Source organism: Saimiri boliviensis, chromosome 3 (assembly GCF_048565385.1).
Source record: "Saimiri boliviensis isolate mSaiBol1 chromosome 3, mSaiBol1.pri, whole genome shotgun sequence".
Taxonomy (NCBI): Eukaryota; Metazoa; Chordata; class Mammalia; order Primates; family Cebidae; genus Saimiri; species Saimiri boliviensis.
Genome location: NC_133451.1, coordinates 116,217,451 through 116,238,429, shown reverse-complemented (window position 1 = coordinate 116,238,429; position 20,979 = coordinate 116,217,451). Strand labels below are relative to the sequence as shown.

Sequence of the window (20,979 nt, the reverse complement as noted above, 5' to 3'; positions counted from 1 at the left end):
ATCCCCCTGCAGGATTTTGCTCAGCCCTCTGCTCCCACCCTTGCATTACTTCATTGGTCCTTTGGGTGGATTTCTCTCAGCTGTCCTGCCTGCCCTTGCCATTGGTAGCCAAAGTCCAGTGTGCGTTGGCGGGGTTTCTCTAAGCTCCAGCCTTAGCTGAAAGCCCAAAGTATCTGGAATGGATTCAGCTTACCTGTCCTTCCCTCTGCAAGGCAGTGCTTTACATGTGGTGAAGGCTCCCTATTCCTTGGGAGAGGCTGGAAGACCTGTCAGCTCCCTCAGGATTTCACCCCCAAGCACTCTAGGAATGAATCTTTCACTGGGGGAGCATCTGAATGGTCAAATTTTGGTTTTGTTTGCCAATTTTATTTGGTCTCCTCTATATCTTCCAGAATTTTCTTATTTTCGTATCTGTTAATAGTACCCTTCCACATTTTCTGGAACTACCATGAAAGTTTTTTTCATTTTATATATGTTTTCATACCTCATTAGATTTGGGGTAGCAGACTTCATGGGCTTGTCAATATATTAAACTATAAACCCTGGTGTCTCTCCTTTAGTCAGGAGTTTTTACCCATGTGTACCCTTAAAACTGTTTATGAACTTTTGGGTATATGGGCATATTTCTGGAGACAGGACCCATCACTTTCCCCAGGTCAGAGGTTTAGGCAAACTGGCCCATAGGCCAAATCTAGTCTGCCAACTGTTTTTGTATATCCCTGCAAGCTGAGAATGGTTTTTACATTTTTTAATGGTTGAAATAAAATGAAAAGACTATCTGATAACACATGAACATGATATGAAATTCAAATTGAAGTGTTCAGAAGTGAAATTTTATTGGAACACAGCCATGCTCATTCTTTTCTGTGTTGTTACTGTCTGCATTCATGCAACAGTGGCCGAGTTAGTACTCACAACAGAAACCTTATGGCCAGCAAAGCCTGAAATACTTACTTTCTGGTCCTTTATAGAAAAAGTTTTCCTATCCATGCCTTAGGTTATCAAAAGAGTCTGTGTCCCCAAAACATGTTATATTTGGTTGCTTCTTTCTTTATTTTAACTGAAACATAGTAATTGTACATATTTGTGGGGTACAGTTTGATCTTGCCATACATGACTATGTTGTATATGACCCAATCAGGATAGGTAGTCTATCCATCACCCCATGCATAAGGATTGCTTCCTTAGGCAGCAGTGATTACAAGAATATCCTTGCTGCATAAATCAGCCTCGTGATGTTCTTTGTGAGAGCCATCTCAATGACTTCGACTTTATTCACTTTTAGAAAGCTGGTCAAAAGTGCAAGTCTGTTGATGTGTTTGATTTTCCTGATAATTCTGATGTCTCAAGCGTTGGCAGGCCAGGTGAAAATGAGAAAGATGAAGAACCTAATGAGACCTTTGGTTAGTATTTTAAATCTTTATCCTAACGTAACTCTAAACAACGTTTAGGCCAAACATAATAAAAAAATAGAAGTATCTTCAAATATAAAAATTAGTTGCCTGCATGTAGTAAGTATGTTCTTTGGGGAGTACTTGATAATTTGAATTAATTTTTCTCACTTCTAAATAGACTGAAGCTAGGAACATTATCAAAGAAGCACTCTTCTAGTAGCGTTCCTTAACAATCCAGTCACATTAGGACGCTTACTGTGGTACTCTGTAACAAGAGGAACATAGAATACATTTCTCGCTTCACTCCACCATTTGATAGAGCCATTGATTTAGGGAGGAGAAGAGTATGGGTAATTTTCCCTTGTCCTAATTTCATGGGGCCAGGGGATGATTCAGGAGAACCAGTGGGAGAGCTTCACTTGTGTTCCTGGGAGTGCAGGAAAAAAGGTCAGTACCTGGCTGTCCAGGAGTGTGTGAGCTGTCAGAATGGGCTGCTTATGTCACTGTGTGTCACAGGACACTCAAGAGGACAGAAACGACAGAGAAAGTGCCGTGTACACCCACATGCAGAACTGCAGTGGCCAGGCATTTTTGCTGGAATAATTTTTAAGAGAATTTTGAAGACTTGGGTTTAATTTTTTATTAAAAGAAAATATTATACATTTTATAAGGTGAAATGTATTTGCCAGAATATGTCTTTTATTATGACTTGATAAAAATGTTCTATTTATCTAAAATCTAAATCTAAAAGATCTTAACCTAAAATCCCTAATTTAAAAAATGGAAATGAATTCACATACCATAAAATTCACCCTTTTAAAGTGTACATGTCATTGGGTTTTAGTTTATTCACAAGGTTGTACAACTGTCAGCATTATCTAATTCCAGAAAATTATTATCACCCTGTAGAGAACCCTGTACCCCTGAGCAGTCACTCCCTATTATTCCGCCTTCCTTGAAGCCCCTGGAGCCATGAATGTCCTCCTCTCTACGGATTTGCTATTTCTGGACATATCAGTGGAATCCTAGACTCTTGGTCCTTTGTGACTTGTGTTTTCAGGGTTTGTCCATGTTGTAGTGTGTATCTACTTTGTTCCTACAAGTTTTTATAGCTTGGTAACACTCCGTTGTTTGGATATGCAACCGCTTGTTATCTACTTACGAGTTACATTTTGGTGATTTCTATTTTTTGGCCACTATGAATACTGCTGTGAACATATATGTATGAGTTTTTGTGTGGACTTTTTTCACTTCTCTAGGGCTTATAGTGGGAGTGGAGTTGTGAGATCAAAAACATTTGGGAAGTGGCCTATGTAATTGATTTTGATTTTGTAAGTCAGTTAAACAAAGATTGTTTTGTATTCCATTGTAAGGGAATAAACTTCAGTACTGCCCAAATAGCCAGACTTAACGTTGTGCTTCTTTTTTGCCTTTTGAAAGATCCTCCTTTACACAGCACAGCTATATATGCTGATGAGGAAGAATTCTCCAAACATTGTGGCTTATCTATTCCTTCAACTTCTCCAGGAAAAGAAGCAAAAAGAAGGTACTGGTGTATTTCAAGCAATTGTTTATTCATGGTTAATGGGATTTCTGAGAAACTCTTTAAGATAGAAGCTAATAAGATCCTTTGAGCCAACTTGTTATGCTTTTTCTCAAGAGAACTGGGGCATAAAAACTTTATTAATAATTGACACTACTTACAGTAATTACAATAGCTGTGATAACTGACATAATTCATACCTTATCCTAGAAATCATGCCTGTGAAGATAGTTTAGCTTTGAGTCAGATAAGAAAGTAGGGAAAGATTTTACCAGCATAGAATTTTAAGTGATTTTCAGAGGTCCCTTTCATTTACAGATTCTCTAATTATCACAAATGAGATGTTTCTTTGTATATGGTGGATAATAATTACAAAGCAATACAAAGACTGTTTCAGATGCATTGTCCTGGAGGCGCATTGGTTTGAGCCTTTCAGATTTATATGAAGGTATAGGTCAGGAAAATCTCTATAAAAATGATTTTATAGAGACAACTTGAGAGCAAATTATATAATTTGAGTTCTACAGAACTCTTCAGTAACTGTAGTACTAATTATAAATTATTAACTATAGTAGCTCTTTGACTTAGGGACCTCTATTGGGTAACAGGTCAATTCCAGTTACTAAATGTATTTAGCAAGTATCAAAACTGCAGTTATTAAATATCCCAGTTGGGCAGAAATCTTAGGAAGTCATTTTGAGATTGTCTGCATTAGGGAAGTTTTATAGTACTTAGTTATTTTGAAGACTCCAGTTCTTTTACATGTTATTGAAAATCAGTAAAAGTCATACATTTGGAAAACATGTGCTCCACTTTAAACAGTGGTGAATGTGATTTTTAGAGAGGAATATTTCGAATAGGGAACACATTCACATGGTTTAAAAATATGAAAAGGTTTGTAATAAGTCTTCATAAAACATCTGTTATCCACCTAGCTCCTAAAACCCACTTCTTCCCTCTCCCTTATTTATTTCTCATGTGTCCTTCCAGAATTTCTTGGTGCATATAAAAGTAAATATGAATACAGATTTTAGTCTTTTTTTGTGTGCGAAAGGCAGCATAGCTTGCAACCTAGCTCTTTTCACTTAATACATCTTCAGTACACATGCATGGAGCTTTCTCATTCTTCTTCCCTTTCCACAGTATAGGTGTTCCTTGGTGTGATTACCCAGTCCTGTATGGATGGGCAGTGGGACTGTTTCCAGTCTGTGCTCTCACTCCCAGTAACACTGGGAGTGCTGTTTCACACTTGTGCCTGTGTATCTATAGGATATAGTCATAAAAGTGAAATTCTGGGTCAAATGAAATGTGGGTTTTGTCATTTTTATAGTTACTGCCACCAAAGTGAGATGAAACTTGGATTTTTGCCAATGTGATAGGTCAAAAATGCTATCCAGGCCTAGTTCTAATTTGTTATTCTCCTTAGGAGTAATTGAGCAGCAATGACTCGAAAGCTCTTGAATTTCTTTTTCTGCAAAACTGTTTATATCATTTTTTCTTATCTTCTAGTTGATGTTGGTCATTTTCTTCGTGACTTCATTTAAACATTAGTGAGATTAGCCCTATGTTATAGATTTTTTTTACTGGTTTGTTCATCTGTCTTTTGACAAAACACCTAATGGTTTTTTTTGTTGTTGTTGTTTTTTTAACCACATAGAAAATATTTAGTTTTATGTAGATGCAATGATACATTTATCAACTCTTTTCTTTTAGGGTTCAGGAATTTTGAGTCATAGGCATATCCTTTCGTGTTTTTTCTAGAACTTTTATGATTTATTTTTATATTAAAATCCTTGATTTTTCTATTCTTGTGAGGTATAAATGCAGCTTTTCTCCTTTTTTCCACATGACTGCTCAGTTCTCTTAGTCAGATTTATCAAATGACCCTTTGTTCCTGTACATCACTTGCTGAGACATCACTCATGTTATGTATTACATTCTGTCTGTATTGGGGTCCGTTTATCCTCTGTCTTTAATGTCAGTGGTTTTTTGGTCTAGTCCTGCACCATTGTTACTCTTCATTATTGCTGAGGCTTTGTAATAATAACAAAGTATTTGGTAGTGCTGGTTGCTTCTTGATTGTTTTTTACGGGTTTATTGGCTATCCTTGTTTGTTTTTGTAATAATGACTTTGAAGAGCTGCTTGTTAAGTTAGAAGCAAAGTTGCTATCTTTATTGGGTTGAGTTAAATTTATAAAATCTGATCTTCTATTTCGGATTTGGTTTGCTCTTGCTTTTCTAGTTCTTTAAGATGCATCATTCGGTTATTAAAGTTTTTCTTTTTTGATGTAGGCGCTTATAACTATAAACTTCCCTCTCAGTACTGCTTTCGTGGTATCCCATAGGTTTTGGTATGTTGTGTTTACATTATCTATTGTCTTAAGAAATTTCTCAGCTGCTTAATCTCTTCATTGACCCACTGGTCCTTCAGGAACGTATTGTTTAATTTCTGTGTGTTTGTATAACTTCCAAAATTCCTCGTGGTATTGATTTCTGGTTTTATTCTGCAGAGAAGATACTTGACATTATTTCGGTTTTTAAAAAATGTTTTAAGACTTGTTTTGTGACTTACCATATGGTCTGTACTTGAGAATGATCCATGTGCTGAGGAAAAGAATGTGTATTCTGCAGCTGTTGGATGAAATGTTTAAATATCTATTAAGTCCATTTGGTCTACAGTGCAGATTAAGTCTGATGTTTCTTTATTGATCTTCTGTCTGGAAGATCTCTCTAGTGCTGAAAGTGGGGTGTTGAAGCCTCCAGCTCTTGTACTGGAATCTCTCTTTAGCTCTAATAGTATTAGCTTCATATATCTGGGTGTTCCAGTGTTCAGTGCATGTATATTTAAAATTGTTATATCCTCTTGCTGAATTGAACCATTTGTCATTATATATTAACCTTTTTTGTGTTTTCTTTTGTGTGTGTGTGTGTGTGTTTTCTTAAAGAGAAGTTTTTGTCTTAAAATCTAGTTTGTCTGAAATAAGTATAGCTACTCCTGTTCTTTCTTTGGTTTCCATTAGCATGGAATATCTTTTTCCATCCTTCTATTTTCAGTCTGTATCTTTATAGATGAAATGTGTTTTTTGTAGGCAACAAATCGTTGGGTCTTGTATTGTTTTTTTTGTTTTTGTTTTTTTTTTAATCCATTTAGCCACACTGTATGTCTTTTGATTGGATAGTTTAGTCTGTTTACATTCAATGTTATTGTTAATTAGGGACTTCTGCCATTTTGTTATTTGTTTTCTGATTGTTTTGTGGTCCTCTTTTCCTTTTCTTTGTTCCTGTGTTCCTTTTAGTAAAGGTGATTTTCTCTGATAGTATTTCTTGCTCTTTTTGTGTATTTGTTGTATTTTTTTTTAGGTTACCATGAAGTTACCAAGTACTGTTTTATAACCCATTATTATGCCTATATCTTATTATACTGTTTATGTTTTGAAAAGTTACTATTTTTGAGTGGTTCATCTTTTAGTCTTCCTACTTATAGAAAGTGTAGTTTATACACATCAGTTAACAGTGTTATCATCTGTCTTTTTCTGTGTACTTATATTACCAATGAGTTTTATACCTTCAGATGATTTCATACTGCTCATTAATGTTCTTTTCTTTCTGCTTGAAGTACTCCCTTTAGCATTTCTTTTGGGACAGGTCTGGAGTTGATAAAATTTCTCAGCTTTTGTTTGGGAAAGTTTTTATTTCTCCTTCATGTTTGAAGGATATTTCACCAGATACACTCTTCTAGGGTAAAAGTTTTTTTCCTTCAGCATTTTAAATATGTCATGCCACTTTCTCCTGGCCTGTAAGATTTCTACTGAAAAGTCTGCTGCCAGATGTATTGGAACTCCATTTTAAGTTATTTGTTTGCACTTGCTGCTTTTAGATTCTTTTTGTTTTTTTAAGGCAGTCAGTTTCAGCACTGGGGGGTTGTATACCAACTTTAGTGACACTAATGTTAATAAATTCTGATAACCCGCCACCATCGGACCAGCCTGCTTTTAGAGTCTTTATTTTTGACCTTTGGGTGTTTGATTATTAAATGCCTTGAGGTAGTCTTCTTTGGGTTAAAGCTGCTTGATGTTGGTTCTATAACTTTCTTGTACTTGGATATTGATATCTTTCTCTTGATTTAGGAAGTTCTCTGTTATCTTTTTGAACAAACTTTCTACCCCCATTTCTCTGCCTTTCCTTTCAAGCCAATAACTCTTTGATTTGCCCTTTTGAAGCTATTTTCTAGACCTTGTAGGAATGCTTCATGGTTGTTTTTTTCTTTGTTCTTTTGTTTCCTCTGACCGTATTTTCAAATAACTTGTCTTCAAGCTCACTAATTTATTCTTCTGCTTGATAGATTCTGCTATTAAAAGACTCTGATGCATTGTTTAGTATGTCAGTTACATTTTTTCAACTCCTGAATTTCTGCTTGATTTTTAAAAATTATTTCAATTTCTTTGTTAAAGTTATCTGATAGAATTTTGAATTCCTTCTCTGGGTTATCTTGAATTTCTTTGAGTTTCCTCAGAACAGCTATTTTGACTTCTCTGTCTGAAAGGTCACATATGTCCTGTTTCTCCAGGATTGGTCCCTGGTGCCTTATTTAGTTTGTTTCATGAGGTCATGTTCTGTTGGATGGTCTTGATGCTTATGGATGTTCATCAGTGTCTGGGCATTGAAGAGTCAGGTATTTATGGTAGTCATTGGAGCCTGGGCTTGTTTGGCTCTATCCTTTTTGGGAAGATTTTCCAGATAATTGGAAGAACTTAGATGTCGTGATCTGCATTGGGGGCCTCATGACCCTGACTGGTGCCTATGCTACTGTGGCCAAGCTGGCATCCAATATGCAAAACAAAGTCTTCTCCACTCTTCCCTCTCCTCTACTCAAGTAGAAGAAAGGGGTCTCTTTTGGAGCCATGGGCTGTGCTGCCTGAGCCTGGGGCAGGGGTGATGCCAGCACATCCTTAGCCACACTGGTTGGTATCTGAGAAGGTCACATGCCCCCATCGTACACTGGTTCCAAGCCCAGCTCAATACTAGAAGGTGGCATTCTTGTGACCTAGACTGCCCATCAAGCTCACCTAGGGCTCCAGAGCACTTTAGCCCGCAGTAACAAGGCTTGTCAGAGCTCAAGCTCTCACTGCTAAGATGGGTGATTCCCCTCACACCAGGACCAATCCAAATGCTCCCTCCATGGTTGGGCATCAGTTTAGTTCAGCCTCTCTGCATTCCACTGTTACAGGACAACACAGAATTCAAAGCAAAGCTTCACAATCACTGCCCTCTCCTCCGAAGAGTACAGATTCTCTGTGCCACACAGCCACTGTTGGGAGATGGGGAAGGGGTGGTAACAGCGGCTAGAGACTCTTTCCTACCCTCTTCAGTGCCTCTATCAGCGATAGGAAATCAAAACCAGGCACTGTGAGTGCTCAGCTGACTTGTTTCGTGTGAAGGTGCTCCCTTTGTATAGCTAGTTGTTAAACTTGGTGTTCCTGCAGGGAACAATTGGTGGAACCCTCTGTTCAGCCATCTTGCTCCTGATTGTTTCATCTCCTGTTTTTTCTTTATGTGTAGATGATTCTGCTCTCAGCCCTCTCTTCCCCATTAACCCCAGTTCACACTCATAGTTCTAACTACCTCTATGCCACTGTTTCTCAAGTTTGTCTCTTGTCTAGCCCCTCTCCTGAGTTCCAAGATGTCGTGCACATTGGCCATATTGCTCTAGATGCCCATAGGCACCTCACACTCAACAAAGTTAAAACGGAGCTTCATCCTTTTCCTTTTCATCTAGTGTCAATGAACTCTTTTGGTATTATCTAGGTCTTGCCATTCACTCAGTCCCCTCCAATCCAGCAATCTGGGAATCAGTCCTGGTATGTTCTGTCTGGCCAGTCCCATTTTTCTGGCCTGTAACTTCCTTGAGAATCTCTTTTTCCTCTCCACACCCCTGCCACCTCCCTGTGGCTGCCATGGTTTAGGAACTTCACTCTTACCAGCACTCCTGCGGTAGTTTCCTGTCTGGTCTCCTTGTTTCTTGTACATTTCCCTCTGGCCTTCCCTCCCATACACCTTTCAGAGTGATCTTTTAAAAACACCAGTCTTGTCTTACTCCTGTGCCCACCTCCTGTTAGGGCTCCCCTTTGCCTGTATGCATGGCATAGAGGGCCCATGTGCTAGGTTGGATCCTTGGGTGAGTAGACACTGAGGCAGTTAGGAATGGAAGGGGTTTATTAGTGATACCGGTGAAGGGTAAATAAAGTTGGAAGAAGCAGGATTGGGCAGAGATGGCCTCAAACTGCACCGCAGTGCCTATGGTTCTGACCAACCCACTGCAGAGCTCTGGAAGAATGATGTCTGCTAAAGGAGGCCTGGCCTGTATTGGGCAGAAACAGCCAGGTCCCAGACCCTTGCTGTGCTTACTTGTTGGCTAGAGATTGCCCACAGCTGTAGCCCCTGCCCAAATGCTGCAGTGGATCCAGAAGGCACTGCAGCTGGAGGCTGCCGCTGAGTGTAGGAAACCCATGCAGCATGCCTCTGTGGATGCCCTGCAGCCTGTCATTCATAGCCTTTGAATTCTTCTCTAGCATTCGTTATCTTCTCTTAGAAAATACATTCTATCTGTGCTCAGTTGCACATTTCTTAAACTTGCCGGGCTGTTTTACACCACTGTGCTTTTACGTTAACTGTTCCATCTGCTTTAAATGCCCTTCTCCACACTTGTTTTTCTGAAAAAGTTTTTTTTTTTTACGAGTCAACGCACGTGTCATAACCATGATGCCTTTCCTAATACCCCAGCCGTATCTCCACATCATTTTCTCTGTCAGATGTTTGCCAGGTCATCACTCTGCACCATCTTTGGCCTTCCTACTAGACAGTAAACCCTTCGAAGGAAAGCCTCTCAAATGTTAAAGTAATTTTATTCACTGCCCTTTGCATTCTGAGGTTGGTGTTAAATAAATTTGTCGTATTAAACTATTCTGTTTAAAGGTGAATTTTCATCTCCCATCAGAAGTTAGGGCTGTTTTTCCTTTTCATGCCTGTAATCCCAGCACTTTGGGAGGCCAAGGCAGGCAGATCACGAGGTCAGAAGTTTGAGACCAACATGGTGAAACCGTGATTCTACTACAAATACAAAAATTAGCTGGGCATGGTGGCATGCACCTGTAATCCCAGATACTTGGGAGGCTGAGGCAGGAGAATTGCTTAAACCTAGTAGGCGAAGGTTGCAGTGAGCCAAGATTACCACTGCACTCCAGCCTGGGCGACAGCAAGACTCCGTCTCAGTAGTGGGATGTCGGGGAGGGGAGGTTATGAGAAAAAAGGATAAAAGGTGTTCCCTTTACTATCACCTAAGGATGGGCCTATATGCCTGGGACTGGTAACTTGGAGAAAAGTGCAGTTCTCAGACATGACCACAAGCTGCTGCAGTGATGGAACAGGTTACTTGCTTGCCTGGGAGAAACTCAGATGGCCTGGGTGTGGGAAGATGTGGGAGACAGCCACTAAATCTGGGAAGGTGGCAGGCTTATATGTGAGAAGTAGGATATCGCCTCATTAAATGAAGTCTGTTTTCACGTTGGATGAGCAAGTTTAGAGAAGACATATGTAAATATAAATGGAATGTGTGCAAGATATTGATGGCTTGTACTTTTTATAGTTCTGACACTTCTGGAAATGAAACAAGTGAAAACGAATCTGTGAAAATTAGTGCAAAAAAGGTATGTAGGAGTATTCTGTCTTCTACCTTAATTTGTAATATGGTATAGTTTGATTGGATGCAAATAGAGAAACTGTTCTGTAAAATATTTCATTTCCTGTTTAGATTGGATGCAAATAGAGAAAATATTCCACAGCAATATTTTTAATGAAGTACTATTTTTAAAAGATACTTTTATAGTAAAAAGCAAAATATGTTTGTATCTGAAGTGTTTTTCATTAAAGAGGTCTCACATCTTTATGTACCTTGTCAATTTTCATAGCATTCTTGTACTGTGTTTTAGGTTGTGATTTTAAAAGGCAAGGTAAATTGTTGGGAGTGTTTACTGTAACCTTTCATTTTGGTTTCCTGTTCTGTCCACTAATTATGTTGCCGTCTTCCTATTATGTTCACTTTTGAAGTTTAGAAGTGAGAAACGTGGACTAGATAGTTTTCTATTATTACAGTAAGAATTATAAGCATTTATATTTTCTATGTAAGTACTGCTGTTTTTTCTTTCACACAGTCAGGAAGAAAGCTCAAGCCCATTAGTGATGACTCTGAAAGCACTGAAGGAATTGATGTAAGAAGAAAAGTTAAATCAGCAGAGAAAATAAGTACACAGCGACATGAGGCTGTTCCAACTACAGCATCTTCAGATCTTTTAGAGAAGCCAATTGAGTCGGTCACTTTTAGAAAGATAGGACCCCGTAGTGCCCAGCCTTCTGTTGAAAAAGAGAACTTGGCAATAGAAAGTCAATTGGTAAGAGTGTCTGCCATCCCCTTGGAGAGCAAAAAAAGTTTATTGAAAAATTTTAGGGAAGAAATGAAACATTTTCTCTTTCCTTCACATATTTTCAAGGATAAATTTTGTATTTAATGTAATAGAAATTTTTTTTTTTTAGAAAATTTAAAAGGTATGGCTGGTTTTGTTGGCTAATGCCTGTAATCCCAGCACCTGAGGTCAGGAGTTCAAGACCAGCCTGGGCAACATAGTTGAAACCCTGTCTCTACTAAAAATACTAAAATCAGTTGGGTGCAGTGGTGTGTGCCTATAATCCCAGCTGCTTGGGAGGCTGAGGCAGGAGAATAGCTTGAGCTCGGGAGGCAGAGGTTTCAGTCAGCTGAGATTGCGCCATTGCACTCCAGCCTGGGCTGTTGCCTTGCTCTCTTAGCAAGACTCCGTCTCCAAAAAAAAAAAAATCTAGAAGGTATAGAAAAGAAGATAAAATTGCCTATAATACCATAACCCAAAATAACCACCATGTTTTTAGGTCTATGCTGTTTGGTCCTTTCAGTGAGCTTTTATTACCCTAAGTGAAATCATATACTTGTCATTAAGTATTCAACAATACCATTTTAATGAATGCATAACATTCCATTCATGGATATGGCATAGTTTAGTAATCTCTTACTAATGAAGAATTGCTATTTTAAAAATTATAAGTGCTTTGATGGATTTTGTTGTAGTTAAATATTTGTGCATTCCTTGGATCATTTCCTTAGAAAAAAAATTGCTGGTAAGAATTCTGGATCTTGGCTGGGCCCAGTGGCTCACGCTTGTTATCCCACCACTGTGGGAGGCCAAGGCGAGTGAATCACTTAAGGTCAGGAGTTTGAGACCAGTCTGGACAACATGATGAAACCCCGTTTCTACTAAAAATATAAAAATTAGCCAGGCGTGGTGGCACCAGTAGTTGCAGCTACTCAGGACGCTGAGGTAGGAGAATCGCTTGAACCTGGGAGGTGGAGGTGCAGTGAGCCCAGATCACACCACTGCACTCCATCCTGGATGACAGAGCGAGACTCTGTCTTAAAAAAAATAGCCGGGCGCAGTGGCTTATGCCTATAATCCCAGCACTTTGGGAGGCCAAAGCAGGCAGATCACAAGGTCAGAAGATCGAGACCAGCCTGGCCAATGTGTTGAAAATACAAAAATAAGCCAGGTGTGGTGGTGAATGCCTGTAGTTCAGTTACTTGGGAGGGTAAGGCAGGAGAATCGCTTGAACCCAGGAGGTGGAGGTTGCAGTGAGCCAAGATTGTGCCACTGCACTCCAGCCTGGGCTACAGAGCAAGACTCCTCAAAAAAAAAAAAAGAATTCTAGATCTTAGGCCGGGCGTGGTGGCTCATGCCTGTAATCCTACCGCTTTGGGAGGCCAAGGTGGACGGATCACCTGAGGTCAGGAGTTCAAGCCCAGCCTGGCCAACATGGCAAAACCCCATCTCTACTAAAAATACAAAAATTAGCTGGGTGTGGTGGTGCATGCCTATAATCCCACTTGGGAGTTTGAGGCAGTAGAATCACTTGAAACCAGGAGGTGGAGGTTGCAGTGAGCCAAGACTACCATTCCAATATACTCAGCAACAGAGTGAGACTCCATCTAAAAAAAAAAAAAAAAAAAAAAAGGAAATTCTCGGTCGTCCTATTGGTTCTAAAATTCTTGACATGTAACGTCTTTTGGTCAAGTTTTTAATAGGTGATTGTTAATTCATTCGAGCTTAATGTTTTGAAACTTTTAAAAATATTGTAAGGTGTCCCTGCTACCCTGTCTTCTTCACCTTTCCACCTGCTAAACATACACACAGGTAACCGTATAGTTCTTATATATCCTTTGAGTTTCCTTTTGTATATGTAAACAAATATAAACATATTTTCTAATTTTTATTTCCTGTCTTTACGTAAATGGAAGCAAAACATGATCTCTGTTGCTGATCTGTCTTGGTGAACATCCCATGTGCACTTGAATTTGCAGCTGTTGTGTTCTGTAAATGTCAGTTGAGGTCAAGGTAATTGATAGTGTGGTTCAGAGATTTTGTCTCCTTACTGTTTTTTGTTTTTGATGAGGGGGAATGGTTTACTTGATTCATCAGTTACATAGAGGAGGTGTTTTTTTTTAACTTGCGCTGAAAGTCCATTGACTTTTGATGTAATTTTAAACTTGGTGACTTTCACATCTATCTTACTGTTTTCCATTTGATTCTGTTTTATCTCTCTTGCTCATTTTGGATTAGTTGAATATATTATTGTATTTCATTTTATTTTCTCTGTTGGCTTCTTAGCTATACCTTTTTAAATTTTTTTCAGTGGTTGCTCCTAGGTTAAAAATATATCCTTAAATTAGCAGTCTATTTAAAATCAGTGTTATCACCTCATACATTCTACTTGACAACTACCTCCCTCCCACTACATAAATGTAATTATGTAACAATATTATGTATTCCATTTATCCATCCCCATCCTCTGCTGTTTTGTCATATGTTTTACTTCTGTGTTATTAATCTAACTTTATATAGTATTGTCATTTCTGCTTGAAAGAGCTTTTTTTTTTGGTGGGTGGGAGGAGGAGACGGAATCTTGCTCTGTGACCGGGCTGCCTCCCAGGTTCAAGCAATTCTCCTGCCTCAGCCTCCTGAGTAGCTGGGACTACAGGCATGTACCACCATGCCCAGTTAATTTTTGCATTTTTAGTAGAGACGGAATTTTACCGTGTTGACCAGGATGGTCTCCATCTCTTGTGATTTGCCCGCCTTGGCCTCCCAAAGTACCAAGATTGCAGGCATGAGCCACTGCACCTGGCTGAAAGAGTTGTTGTTGTTGTTGTTGTTGTTGTTGTTGTTGTTGTTGTTGTTTAGAAAAGTATGAGCAGCAGCAGTTCTGTAGTCTTTCATCTGTTCCTTTTTCCATTTCACTGATTGCCTGCCTGTAGATACAAGTTTCCATTTGATATCTTTTCCTGTCAGCCTACAGGATATCTAACTGTTTTTAAAGGATATTTCAATGGCTATGGAATTCTGAGTTGACAGATTTATTCCCCAGCTCTTTAACTATGCCATTCTGTTGTCTTCTGGTCTTTATGGTTTCTGATGAGCCGTGAGTTGTCTCTTTCCCAGGTACATTTACTTTGTCCCATGACCCCAGTGCTGTTTGTCCTTTTTATCGATTATATTGTTATCCCCATGATAGTGCTTTCTGGTAGGCTTTGTGTGGTCTCACCCAGCACATGGGCAGTACTCTGACAAGGACTTTGAGGAGCCCTCCATCCCTAACACAGGCTCCTGTGCTCTCATCTGAGCAGCTTATTCCAAGTGCCTCTCAGCTGGGTAGGATTGTCGTGCCCTGCTTAGACTTTAGCTCACTATAGAAACTGTGTGGAGTGGGGATGGCAGTCATGGGGTTCACCTTCCAAGTTTTCCCTTTCTCCAGGAACTCAGTCTTGTGTGTTGCCTATTGTCCAGAACCTGAATTGAATTGCCACCCTGTTCCCCTATTTTATCGTTGTTTATGGCAAGAGAGCTAGTTTGGAAGCTGTTACTTTACCACAGCTGAGAGCAGAAATTTGAGCTGATTCCCCATGTTATCTTAAGTAATGAAAGTTCAGTTTTTCTGTCAAGGCAACATCTGTTATCAGTTTTATTTTTTCTTAATGTGTGACAGTTTGTTTGCAATGCTTCCATATATTAATGTAGATAATTTATATAACTAATCTATGTTAGAACTAAATGAGAATTGTAGCTAATTTTTTTTTCTTCTGGAGATGGAGTCTTGCCCTGTGCCCAGGCTGGAGTGCAGTGGCGCAGTGTCAGCTCACTGCAACCTCTGACTCCCCTGAGTTCAAGTGATTCTCCTGTGTCTGCTTCCCCACTAGCTGGGATTACAGGCACGCATCACCATGCCCTGCCAATTTTTGTATTATTTTTAGTAGAGATGGGTTTTACCATGTTGGCCAGGCTGGTCTGGAACTCCAGACTTAAGTGATCTGTCCACCTCAGCCTCCTGAAGTACTGGGATTACAGGCGTGAGCCACTGTGCTCGGCTAAAATACTGAATGACAATTTGATAATAGTGTTAATCCTTATGATTTAAGACAAAGAAAACTTTTCTTAAAAATTAAATGCTGTGGGGTTTTTTTGGTTTTTGTTTTGTTTTTTGCAGAAAACTCAGAAAAAAGGGAAGATGTCTTATGACAAAAGGAAGAAATCAGGAAGTGAAGCCATAGATTCAGGTAGAAAATGATGCTTTATACTTTGTCACTCATTCAGGAATTTCATAAGAGAAATAAGACCCTAGTCTTAATGTATTAAAGTAGTAAATTGTAAGTACATAAAATTTTCAACATACAATTAAGGTGAAAAATATTTGTAGTATATATTCATATACTCCCTAGATTTTACAGTTAACATTTTATTATTTACTTTATTAGGTAGGTAGTAAAGCAAGTATTAAATAATCCGTTAGTCCAGTTTTTAAGGCATTTTAAAATAATGTAGACATCAGTACTTCCTCTGCAATACTTCAGTATGCACATGATTAACTGGAGTTCATTGTTTACAATTTTTTCTTTGAATGTAAAATGTATATACAGTACAATAAAATGCCGTGCTCTTGAATGTATAGTCATTGGGTTTTGGGAAATGCAAACACCTGTGTAACTCAAGCCACTGTCAATATGTAAAGGCTTTACTCCAGAAAGTTCCCCCATGCCTCTTTCACATCAGTCCCCACACCATATCTCCAGAGGCAGTAGCTTCAAGGACACTTTTTCTGCCATGGATTAGTTTTGCCTGTTCTGGGACTTCTTATAGATGGAATCACATCATGTGTACTCCTTTATGTAAGGCTTCTTTCACTCAGCATAGTCTTTTTGCAGTCCATCCCTGTTGTTTGGTGTCATTTTTAGTGCTGAGCTTATTCCATTGTGTGATTACACCACAGTTGATCCAGTCTCTCACTGATGGACAGCTGAGTTGTTTTCAGGTTTTGGCTATTTGAATAAAGCTGCTGTGAACTCTTTTTTTTTTTTTTTTTTTTGGGAGACATAGTCTTGCTCTGTTGCCAGGCTGGAGTGCAGTAGCATGATCTCAGCTCACTGCAGCCTCTGCCTCCTGGATTCAAGCATTTCCTCTGCCTCAGCCTTCCAAGTAACTGGGACTATAGGTGCATGCCACTGCGCCTGGCAAATTTTTTGTATTTTAGTAGAGACGGGGTTTCACCATTGGTATTTCACCAATACCAGCGAGGCTGGTATTGATCTCCTGACCCCGTGATCTGCTCTCCTTGACCTCTCAAAGTACTGGGATTACAGGCGTGAGCCACTGCACCCAGCCAGTGAACATACTGTACACATTTTTTGCGAAAATATGTTTTTATTTCTTTTGGGTAAATAAAAAGGAGTGAAGTTGCTGAGTTATAGGGTAGGCATATGTTTAATTTCACAAGAAACTGCCAAACTTTGCAAACTGCATTCCCAAGGTGGTTGTATAATATAATTTTATACTCCTACCAGAAGCTGCACAGTTAAAAATGTTACTAAGAATATAATGAACAACTTCATTTGAATAAATTTGAAATACGGGAGGCTAGTGGGGAGCAGGGGATAGGGAGAGGCTAGTCAGTGGGTACAAAGTTACAATTAGATTAGAGGTGTAAGTTCAGGTATTCTGTTGCACAGTAGGGTGATTGGTTAACAATATGACACATTTCAAAATAGCTAGAAGAGAGGATATTTAGTCTTCTTACCACAAACAAATGATGAATGTATAAGGCGATGGATATGCCGAATACCCGTAATTTGATTTTTACACAATACATATGTTTTGAAACATCACACATTCCCATAAATATGAATAATTACTATGTGTCGATTAAAAACAAATTTTATAAATGAATCCAGTTCCCTTCCAAAATAGATGAAAAGGAGATACCATCCCTCTCCTATATTGCAACACATAAGTATCTAGAAAATGCAAAGCTATTGAAGCTGGATTTTGAAGAAGAAAACTAAAATAATCCTATAACTATTAAATTCAAACACTAGTTTTACGTTTTTTTATTAAACTAACAAAAACGCCTCAATTCTATATAGTTTTACGGGCAGGTCTAACACAGCAGTCCCCAACCTTTTTGGTACCAGGGACTGACTGGTGTCACGGAAGACAATTTTTCCATGGATGGGGGTTAGGGACGGTTTGGGGATGAAACTGTTCTATCTCGGATCAGGTGTGATTAGTTAGATTCCCAAAAGGAGCTCACAACCTAGATCCCTCGAATGTGCAATTCACAATCAGGTTTGCACTCTTTTAAGAATCTGACAGGAGGCAAAGCTCAGGCCAGGGGTTTGGGGACTCCTGATCTAACAGACATTTAATTCTAATCTTAGGGACACTACCACCAAAAGGTAGACCAGAAAAGAGACCCTGCATTTATAGAAACTTGATGAATGCATGACAGAATTATTGTTGCTGGTCAATGGGAAAGGTGGTTCTGTGACAGTGTTTTCCCTATAGAAAAATGAGACCGCCTCTGACTTGCACACATTAAAAAGAAGTTCTGAATTGAAGGCTTAAATACCACAGGTAAAATTGGACAATTTTTAGAGAAAATACAGGAGTATCCATAAAAAGACAACTTGGTAGAAAAAGGGGCAGATGACACCAACATTCTTACAGAAGACGAAACAGTAAAATAAAGATTTGAAAGGAGTCTCTTCTTAATCATAGAAATTTAAATTTACAGCTACAATGAGACACCCTTTTGCACCTTCTAGTTTGGCAAGGATTTTAGTCTCTCAAGTCCATATTTAATGAAGATGCTGTCAGTGGAGATTCTTAACCACTGCAGATATAAAGAGATATAAGCACTTTGAGAATAATTTTGGCCATTTTCTGGCAAAGTTGAAAAAACATTCAGACTTTGAAACCTAGCAGTTGCTGGTAGGTATATTTACTAGAGGAATTCTTGAACATGGCTGTGAATCATGTATATAAGTACTCTTAACATTGTCTTTCATGCTAGCAAAATACAGCAAACAACTTACCACATTAGAATTGATAGATAAATTGCGGTATATTTATGGAATGGAATACAAAAGCAAAACTTATACTGGTGCATAAGCAATTATAAAAAGGTCCAAAACATGCAAAACTAAACTCTACATTGTTTAGGAATGTATTCCTGTGCAATAGAATCATAATGAAGCGTAATACAAACACAGAGTTTAGAAAACATTGGAGTCAGGGGTATGCAGAGTGCTTCCAGTGTCTTGTTAATGCTCTCTCTCTCTCCTTTTGTTTTTTGAGACAGTTTTGCTCTTGTTGCCCAGACTGGAGTGCAATGTGATCTCTGCTTGGTATAACCTCTACCTGCCAGGTTCAAACGATTCTCCTGCCTCAGCCTCCTGAGTAGCTGGGATTACAGGCGCTTGCCACCAAGCCTGGCTAATTTTTTGGGTTTTTTTCTTAGTAGAGACAGGGTTTCACCATATTGGCCAAGCTGGTCTTGAACTCCTTACCTCCAGTGATCCACCTGCCTCAGCCTCCCAGAGTGCTGGGATTACAGGTGTGAGCCAATGCACCCGGCCAGTGCTCTCTTCAGCTGTACTGTGGTCCTATGGGCATCCCTTTTATTAGGCATTTTTATATTACACACTTAAAAATGTTCTCATGTGTATAAAATAACTCATCATAAATCAATTTTGATGCCAAAATAAAAACAGAGTTTCACTCTTGTTGCCCAGGCTGGAGTACAATGTTGCAGTCTTGGCTCACCGCAACCTCCACCTCCCAGGTTCAAGCAATTCTCCTGCCTCAGCCTCCTGAGTAGCTGGGATTACAGGCATGCACTGCTATGCCTGGCTAATTTTGTATTTTTAGTAGAGAAGGGGTTTCACCAGGTTAGTCGGGCTGGTCTCGAACTCTTGACCTCAGGTGATCCACCCGCCTCAGCCTCACAAAGTGCTGGGATTACAGGTGTTAGCCACCACGCCCGGCCAATGTTTCTTAATTAAACTTAAAAAAAAAAAAAACTGTTAGTTCTGAGGGCTGGGGGAAAATTTTATTTAGACTGATAAGATTTTTAGATACTATGTCTTTTATAAAAGCAGAACCACTTTTTTCAGATTACTGGTTTTTCTAGAAATCATGGAGTCCTGAGTTTAGGTGAGTAGGGATTTGTGTATATTGGGAGTGGTGGCTGAATTGTGGCTAGCAGTGTTATGGGTCTGGCCTGGAAACATTATCAGAATACCTTTTACTAACTTCTGTTCCTACCAGTTTCTGTTTTAGAAATTAGTAGCAACAAAGACAAAGTATTTATGTGTCAACCATTATACTGAATAAATTGAGACTTAGGTTAAAAAACTTGTCATAAGTGGGTTCAGCCAGTGTTTTGGGTATGTATTAATGCCTAACAAACTACCTTAAAACTTAGTAATCTAAAACATCGATTAGAAAACTTATGTCTGGGTTGGGTGGGGCGTGGTGGCTCATCCTTGTAACTCCAGCACTTTGAGAGGCCAAGGAGGGTGGATCACTCGAGGTCAGGAGTTTGAAAGCAGCCTGACCAATATGGTGAAACCCCATCTCTACTAAAAATACAAAAATTAGCTGGACATAGTGGCACGTGCCTGTAATCCCAGCTACTCAGGAGTCTGAGGCAAAAGAATCGCTTGAACCTGGGAGGCAGAGTTTACTGTGAGCCAAGATGGGTGCCATTGCACTCTAGCCTGGGCAGTAAGAGTGAAACTCTGTCTCAAAAAATACATACATATCTACAGTTCAGATTTAGTCCATTGCCTGTTTTTGAAAATGGACTTTTATTGGATCACAGCCAGATTCGTTCTTCTGTGGATTGTCTGTGGCTGCCTTCACACTGCAGTGGCAGAGTTGAGCAGTTGGCCCATTAAGCCAATGGTAGTTACTGTCTGGCACTTCACAGAAGTTTGCCAGCCCCTGATAGACAACAGCCATTGTTTAATTTGCTTACAGTTTTGCTTTGGTCAATTCTGTTTGTTTAATGGCTGAGCTAGGGTGGAAGGTCTAAGATGTCTGTGTTCATGTGTCTGGTGTCTTGTTCCTCCTGTATGTGCCCTCTTTTTTAGTGGCTAGCTTGGGCTTGCCTGTTCTTTGGTAGTCAGAATTGTATGTGACAGTTGACATGCAAGAGGGAGCATTGCGGGAGCTGAAAAGCAGAAGCTGTGGATCCCCTGAGACCTGGCGTTTTACTTCTTCGTGTTCTGTTGATTAAGGCAATCATAGGGCAATCTTAGATTCAAGGGAACGGAAATAGGGAAGAGTGGCAAAGAATTGGTGACTGTCATTAATCCACCACAGCCAGGAATTGTGCTCAGGTTACTGTGAATCTGGAGACAAACTCCCAGTATATTTGTCAGTATTGCAGTATTAAACAAGGAGTTAGTTAGGGAAGAAGAGTAAACTATCCTGCCAATGGCTTATGTTAACATTAAACAGAAAATTGGGGGCTGGGCATAGTGGATGCACCTGTAATCCCAGCACTTTGGGAGGCTGAGGAGAGAGGATTGCTTGAGCCCAGGAGTTCAAGACCAGCCTGGGCAACATAGCGGGA

General features: G+C 39.4%; 1 protein-coding gene across 2 annotated transcripts in view; it reads left to right on the top strand.

Moving 5' to 3' along the window:
- Window positions 1-20,979, top strand: part of CENPU (centromere protein U) — a 39,465-nt gene that overhangs the window by 5,040 nt on the left and 13,446 nt on the right. For both annotated transcript variants that reach the window (XM_039468313.2, XM_074396701.1), the window contains exons 3-7: window positions 1,286-1,403; window positions 2,835-2,940; window positions 10,580-10,640; window positions 11,145-11,381; window positions 15,553-15,622. In XM_039468313.2, coding sequence (XP_039324247.2) covers window positions 1,286-1,403; window positions 2,835-2,940; window positions 10,580-10,640; window positions 11,145-11,381; window positions 15,553-15,622 — 592 coding nt within the window. The remainder of the gene's footprint in view (window positions 1-1,285; window positions 1,404-2,834; window positions 2,941-10,579; window positions 10,641-11,144; window positions 11,382-15,552; window positions 15,623-20,979) is intronic.